Below are 8,317 nucleotides of genomic sequence, written 5' to 3' on the forward strand. Positions count from 1 at the left end.
CTTGTACAAATTTTTGTACAAGGGAATTAGGACGGTATTCCGAGTAGAAACCAATAATTAGTATCAGAACTAGGCTTTAACCTCTGTGTGTTTGGTTTTAGTTAATTATGCACATGTTGTTGAACCCCGTTGTAGTTTTGATGTGATTAAGTAAGTTTAGGTTAGGTTATGCTTTGTGTTTGATCCCTGTGTCTAAATGTGCAGGAGATTAGGAGCGCAGGAAGTCGAGCGGAAGATGCAGCTAGCGAGAAGGACGGCACAGGAAGGGAGCCGACGGGCTCGGTGCATCCGAAGGACGAGAGAGCTGCGGAAGAGTACACTTGGTGTGCGTGAAGAACATGCGCGATGTTCGAGGGATGTAAAGCCGGGACGGAAGGCTGCTCGAGGAGAAGGCCGGGAACTGGGTTCCGATGAGCCCTATTCCGGATGGCCGCAATCACCCAAGGAGCCGAACCGGAGCAAGTCAACTGGAAGTTGACTTGTCAACGGTTTGGTCGACCGAACCTATTGATCGGTAGATCGAACCCTTCCTTAACCGAAGCCAACCGCAGCAGACACGATGAATGCCACGTCAGAAGCTGACCGTTGGTGAAGCTAATCGGTTGACCGGACCTCCTGATCGGTCGACCGAACCGAAGTTAATCCAGAGACTCAGTCGAGCAAGATGATCGGGCCAACTCAACTGGAAGACCGTTGGCCGATCGGTCGACTGAACCTGGGGATCGGTCGACCGATCCCTCTCGAGTCAAACCTGATCCCGAAGGTTCAGGTTAACTGATAAGCTCTAGAACCCCTATATAAAGGGGGTGTAATGCTCGAAAATTCTCAAAGTAAGTTTAGAAATATTCTAATATTTTTCTAGAATTTTAGGATATTTTTATGGAATTTTTAGAGTAACGGAAGTAGCAAAAATAAATAGAAACGTAAAATAGCCTAAGCGGGAATTGAACCCGAGACCTATGAGACCCTATGTCTTATAGACAACTCTAGTAACCAGGAGGCCCCAGCAGGGGTGTGCTGAAAGAAGAGGGAAACAGTTATATTTAAGGTTTGGGTTGGCCGAATAAACCACTTAATATAAATAGGAAAATTATTAAATGGGGAATTGTTTTTAACGCAACTTTCTCTCCTCGAACCCTTACACGCCGCCCCTCTCCCTTCTCTTCTTCTCTCGGCGCACCAAGTCAAAGAGGCTAGGGTTCCGTCCCGAGGGCTATAGGAGCACTTTCCGGCGACAACTCCGGTACGAGGACGCTCCCCTCCGTGAGAAAAACACGTAGACGTAGGAGGATCGTCGAGAAGATCATCCTTCCGGAAAACCTAGCGATCATATCGTAAGGAAACTAGCGCAAGATGTAAGAAACCCCTCACCTGTAGTATAAGTAGCTCTTTTCATGATTTTATACCTTAGTTTAGTTGTATACAGATTTTCATCACATAGGGTGTGAATTAGTGCACACCAAATGTTTGATAAAATGTTTAGCTCAGTTAAATGCAACATAGGCATCTTTAATAGCTTAGATAAATGCAATAGGAGCATTTTATAGCATACTTAGCCTTGTTACAACTTATATGGGACTACGGTCTAATGGGTGGGCTCCCACAGTCGCCTCTAGGTTCAGATAACCTAGCTCTAGGTTCAGATAACCTAGAAATAGCAAGATAAGATAATTCAGTTATAAAACAGTATTTTACTTTTATCAGTGGCACTGTACTGGACTTCAGTTGTCCTTGGGTTGGGCTCCCATAGTCGTCCCTAGGTTTAGATAACCTAATAAACCCTACTAGATTAGGGACTAGCTACCTCAGGTCTAGTTAGGGATACGCGCATAGCAAGTACAGTTGCTGGGCCCATCAGCAGCATGTTTAGTATTTTCATCTATTTATGATAAATAGCTTTCAAAAACTCACAATCAGTTATGTGAACATGATTTAAATTCAGCATTAGCTTAGTTCAGTTCAGCTCAGTTTATGTTCCAGTTTAGCTCTTTCTTAATGATATCCCATGATTAGCTTTGAAGACATGCTTTAGTATTCATGTTAGTAATTTCAGTGTGCCATGCTTTAACATGTTCAGCATATGTTTTAAATTGCATTCTTTAAAAAGCATGTTTTCATCGTATGCATATTTTTGTGAGGTAGATGGTTTCTTACTAAGCTCCCAAGCTTACAAATACTTCTTTTCCTTATACTGCAGATAAAGGTAAAGGAAGGATGGATTAGCGGAGGCTAGAGGACAATGCGATGAAGATGTGTGTGGATAGGAACTTGGAATAAAGATCCTTGGAGAAACTAGCAACTTAAGAACTTAGTATTTCTTGTAGTGTTACTTTTCTGCACTTTTAGTTAATTAAGTGTCTTGAATTGCGATAGTTATGCTTAGATTACTGATTGTCTTGATCTTAGTTAGCCAGCCATGAGTAATGATAGGTCTAGTAGCTTTGTTTTTGCTTATAGAGTTGATATATGTGATTTGAGCACGAAACAGTGCTGAAATCAGACTTCTGATACGAAATCCGGAACCCCAATCGATCAGCCGATCGATTGGAGGCTCCTCAATCGATCAGCTGATCGATTGGGCAACTTGTTCCGTGAACAGTAAGCTCCTGGATCGATCAGCTGATCGATCCGGTAGCGTTCTGTCGCGAATAGAGAGCTCTGTAATCGATCACTAGATCGATTGGCTAGACTGGATCGATCAGCCGATCTATCCAGACGGGACCTCTGTGCACAGTAGCAAGCTGAATCGATTAGTGGATCGATCCAATAGCTCCAATCTATTGAGTGATAAGCTCAATCGATCGAGAAGCTGGATTTTGACTAGAAACCTTTAGTTGTAGCTCCTTGACAATGGGGGATGAAAGATATGTCGTGTATACCTTAGATCCCATCCCTTAGCACATGTAGAACAAAGAAATTGCATTAGCATAAAGAAGATTTAAATTAGATCAGTTTTTCGCACATTAAGAATAGTTTAGCAACAGCATAATGTAACCCCCGGCCTTACAGCTTAGCCAGTAGAAGGCGGGTCGTTACAAGGGGTCTCGGGTAGCTATTCAGAACAATGATTTTAGAATGAAATTCAACTCTGTAATTCTTGTTTAAGCAACCTCTGTGCTCTCAAAGTGTAAAAGGCTTCTCCGCCTTCAAAGAAGGAGTTTCTTACTGCGCTTTCCATCGCCCTGGATTAACAACCCTCTTGGTTGTAACCAAGCAATTCACCCCCCTCTTGTCGGTCCCCGCTGCACCAACAAGTGGTATCAGAGCCTGACAACCTCAGAAGGACTAACCGCCGTCTGATGCACTAAGATCAAGACAATGGCCGGCGCGAACATTCATCCCCCGAAGTTCGACGGAGATTTCGCTACATGGAAGAGAAAAATGGAGGTATTCTTTAAAACAGACTTTGATATTTTAATTACTATGAAATATGGTTTTGCAGCTTGTAAAGACAAAGAAGAAAACACATGGAGCACGAAGGAGCAAGCCGATTTCGTCGCCAACGGAAAAGCTGAATTCCACCTCCTCAGCGTTCTGCCACCTCAGGAGGTAAGTCGGATCGGAAGCTACAACTTAGCGAAAGATCTCTGGGAGAAATTCCTGGAGCTTCACGAAGGTACCTTTGAAGCAAGCTGGGGCGGCGCGACATCCTCCGGACACAACTCACAAACCTCCGGATGAACAACGGCGAGAAGGTAGTGCAACTCCAAGTGAGAATCAAGGAGCTGATAACACAACTAACGAACCTTGGAGAAGAAGTAACCAACCGGGATTCCATCCGATACGCGCTCAATGCCTTCCCGAGGACTTCAGAATGGGCGTCCTTAGTAGATGCTTACTACATCTCTAAGGACTTTGAGGTAAGTACTCTAGAACAACTATTTTCTACTTTTGAACTTCATGAATCTCGAGTTTCAGAGCCCAATGGAGCATAGAAGACCAGTCAGAACATTGCCTTAAAGGCAAAAATGAATAGTTCTGACTCCGAAGCCTCGGTTGACGAATCAGAAGCGGCACTACTGGTAAAACGCTTCGATAAATTTTTTAAATATAACAAATTTAGATCGCAGAGGCATGAGAGAAAAAGAAGAACGATTTATTGCTACAACTACAATGAAGAAGGGCACATCAAGGATGACTGCTCGAAATTGAAGAGCAAGCAAAAGGAGAAGGCAAAGACCAAGTACAAGAAACCAGAATCCTCCAAGCACAAGAACCTGAAGGCCACTTAGTCAGACTCATCCTCCGAATCAGAAGTCGAAGAATTCTCGAGAATAGCACTGATGGCCAACCATCAGCTAGAAGAAACGTCTAGCTTAGAGATAAGCATCGATGAGGGGGGGGGGGGGGGGAAATCAGAAGAAGAAAGTAGCAGTGAAAGGGGAGCGTCACCAAATCAGGTAAATAAGGTACGCAATCTAACCCCGACTCAGTATTTTAAATTTATCAAGTCTCTGTCCAAAGAATTAGATCGATTAGAAAAAAAAATGCTGAATTAAATAATATCTTAGATAAATTTAAATCAGAAAATGAAAGTTTAAAATCAGAAATTGAAAAATTGAAATATGTTGCATGCTTAAATCATTTTCCAAAATCAAAAATAAAGTTATATGGAAAATTAAATTGGTACATAAGGAAGCATCAGGGTCAACTTAGAAAAATACCGAGAAACTATGTACCCCCAGGGCCGGTCCTAGACTTTGAAGGGTCCGATGCAAAAAAAAAAAAAATGGGCCCTTTAAATTCAGATAAAAATAATAAAATCGATACTATATAATAATTCATCAATAGAACACATAAACTAAAATCCATAATAATGAAAACATTATATTCAATATTGTTCTCAGTATTAGAAAATGAAAAAGAATTATTACAATTAACTATGAAAAACTGATCTTCTTGTAGTTTTATTTGCAAAGTCATCGATCAATTTTTCATAACTGAGTTTTTCTAAAAACTCACTCTCAATCGAAATCATAGCTAATGCATTCAATCTTGTTTGGGTCATGGTTGATCTCAAACAAGATTTCAACAACTTCAATTTAGAAAAACTTCTTTCTGCAGATGCGACAGTCACCGGAATAGTTAATAATATCCTGTATGCAATAAATGAATTCGGGAAACAATTCATTCTTTGCAAAAAAATTAGTATTTCACTTGCTGTTTTTGTTTCCTTTGGCAGAATATGTTGTATGATTTTCAGTTCTTGATATAAGTCATCTCCATCCAAATCTGAAACATCTTGTCTTGTACCATTTTTTCTTTGTAGTTTCCTTTCAAGATTCTTACAATGAGCTTTGAAGTCCTCATCAATCAATGAACTCAACTTTTCAGCTGTGAAAAGAAATCCAAAAAGATCTTCATATTCCTCATATTGCTCAAACCTTTTCTTCAATTACCCAATTGTTTGATCTACTATGAACAAGAAATAATGAACTCTAAAAGCTTCCTCAGCAGATTCTTGAGGTAGTTTCGAAGACTCATATGTAACCTCATCAAAATGCCTTTTTCTATATATTTGTCTTTTTTCAGGAAAAACAGGATCAATCTCCATTGTTGAAGCAAGTTCTTTTGCTGTATTGATAGCTTGTCCAAATCCAGATTCTCTATACTCTTCAAAAGAAGCAATTAACCCCTTAATCTTGGTCATAGCAACGTCAATAAGCATGTTTTTAGATTGTAAGCTTTTGCTAACAATATTAACTTTACCCAATATCTCATACCAAATAATCATACCCACTAAAAACTCAAAATTTCCAAGTTCAAATGTTGCTAAAGACTTAGCTTCACTTCTTATTTTAGAGTCGGTGTCTTTTTCTTCTGCAACTTGAAGTAAAGCTTCTCTGATTTATTGAGCTTGAAGTACCACTGCTTTTACACTTTCAGTACGACTTTCCCATCGAGTGATTGACAATGGCTTGAGAGTTAAACCTTTTACCGTTACATGATCTATCAAAATCTTCCACCTCTTTGTAGAATGAGAAAATATTGTATAAATCCGTTGTACTACTCCAAAAAAGTCTTTCGCTTTTCCACAGGAATTTGCAATATCACAAAGTGTTAAATTCAAACAATGACAACCACATGGAGTATACAATGCTCTAGGATTTATATCCAACAATTTTTTTTGTACGCCTTGGTGCCTCCCTTTCATATTTGCTCCATTATCATATCCCTGCCCTCTCACATTATCAATATCAAGATCAAAACTCTTCAACACATTTTGCAATTCTTCAAACAAGCCTTGTCCGGTTGTATCATCCACTTTTAAAAATCCCAAAAAGTATTCTTCTACTTTCATTGGGCTTGTAGAAACATCAACACATCTTATAACTAAAGTCATTTGCTCTTGGTTACTAACATCAGGAGTGCAATCAAGTATTACAGAAAAGAACTTAGCTTTTTTAATGCTTTCAAGAATAGAACTCTTTATTTGAGAAGCTAACAAGCATATCAATTCATTCTGAATTTTGTGGCTAAGATAATGATGATGTGTATTTCTTTCAATATGTTCCCTCATCACTGAGTCCCACTCAGCAATCATCTCAACAGCAGCCATAAAATTTCCATTGTTATCATCATAAAGTTTCTCATTACTACCACGAAATGCTATATTTTGTTTAGCTAAAAATTTCACAAGTGAAATTAATCGGTGTAATACCTTCCTCCAATGCTCTTTTGCCTTCTTGATTTGATCTTGAATAGCATGATCAATTATTGTACCCTTCATTAACCTGATACGCAACTCAAACCAACTAACATAATAATTGATATGCTCAATACTTGTCTCATGTTCTTTAAGTCTACTACTAAGATGCCCCCAATCACAGTATCCCTCATTTGCTAGTTGACTTGGTTGAGGCGCCCTTTTGAACAACTTGCAACAAAAACAAAATGCTTTATCAAGTGCTTGTGAGTAGACCAACCAATCTCTATGGTGCTTTTGACCATTTGGCAAAATCCGAGTATAGAAATCTGAAGAAAATCGTCTATTTGATCTATCTTTGGGACCTTTCCCAGTTAATACATATCTTATAGGACCCTTTTCCACTAATTGATCCTTCCACTTGGGATCTAAATTCTCCCAATTTTTAGGATCAAAAATGTCAAGTGGAATTGATGAACTTGGTTCTTCATTCACTTCATTAATAGCATCATCATCACTTTCAGAATAATTATTTTTAAAGTCTAAGTCATCACCACTTTCATTGTCTTCAATCTCATTCACGTCTCCCTCTATATCATTTTCAATGGCTAAGCCTTCATGTAATTCATTACCATTGTTTTCTTGTTTTTCTTCATTAACCAAATCTTCAAGTGATGAATTTTTCGATTCTTTGACAATAAATCTGTCAATTGCTCCTCTTTGAGACTCAATAAATTCTTCAACTCTTTTTCTTTTTTTCTTCTTATCATGTCCTGATAGATACTTCCTAGTATCAGACATTCTAATTTTCTACAAAAAAAAAAAAATCAAACTCTCAAACAACCACTTATTATAGATATTAGACAAGCATTTATTATAAAATGTTCATTTTGCAACTCAATTTCATATGAAGTAATTTCCTATGAAAATGAATCTCTACTCCATGAAGCTAAGAAACACAATCACAAGTTAGTATGAATAACTCAATCATATATGCACATGAATGTAAGGTAGATAGGTAAAATTCTACAAGCTGATAAGTTACAAGTTAGGAGTTTGATATCTTGCATTTCACATTTGTACAATTAGAAATCTTGCAATAGGGACTTCATTTTCTAAAAATGAGAAGTAACTTTGTAGATAACATATTAACATTTATCATGGAATAAAACAACATGCTAATTGCTAAGTAAAACATATGAAAAGGAAAAATATTATTCATATGAAGATAAGTGTACTATCAAATAGTCTTTGTATATAATAATTATTTACATTGAAATGAAAGTTGCACCTTGAAATCTAATTATTGTAGTAAAATGTGAACAAATTAATGGACTTCAAATTACTAGTTTAGATGATACATTAATCTTTGTTTGAGTAACTAATGGATCATTACTGCTACGCATTGATCTCAAAGTTGCAAGTTGAATCTCTATGAAAGAAAAATTATTTTTACAGCAACCAAAAAAAAAAAATAGAATTACTGCACACTTTGTCCACTAGCATATGGAAGCTTGCTGTCTGTGTGAATTCTCATCAATTTCTGTTGGAAAATTGATTTCTATAATTAATTAATTAACTGACTAATAATAAGAATAGAATTAATTTTTTCAGGTGAGTGTGAAGTCACAGACTGAACAGGGCTAATTAGATTCACACCAGCAAAATCCA

General features: G+C 37.8%; 1 protein-coding gene across 1 annotated transcript; it reads right to left on the reverse strand.

Moving 5' to 3' along the window:
- Positions 1 to 5,848: 5,848 nt before the first annotated feature.
- On the reverse strand, positions 5,849 to 7,447 carry LOC121979597 (zinc finger MYM-type protein 1-like). The gene has a single exon (XM_042531592.1). It carries the CDS (start codon positions 7,445 to 7,447, stop codon positions 5,849 to 5,851), a length of 1,599 nt encoding a protein of 532 aa, XP_042387526.1.
- Between the last annotated feature and the right edge of the window lie 870 nt (positions 7,448 to 8,317).

Source organism: Zingiber officinale, chromosome 5A (assembly GCF_018446385.1).
Source record: "Zingiber officinale cultivar Zhangliang chromosome 5A, Zo_v1.1, whole genome shotgun sequence".
Classification (NCBI taxonomy): domain Eukaryota; kingdom Viridiplantae; phylum Streptophyta; class Magnoliopsida; order Zingiberales; family Zingiberaceae; genus Zingiber; species Zingiber officinale.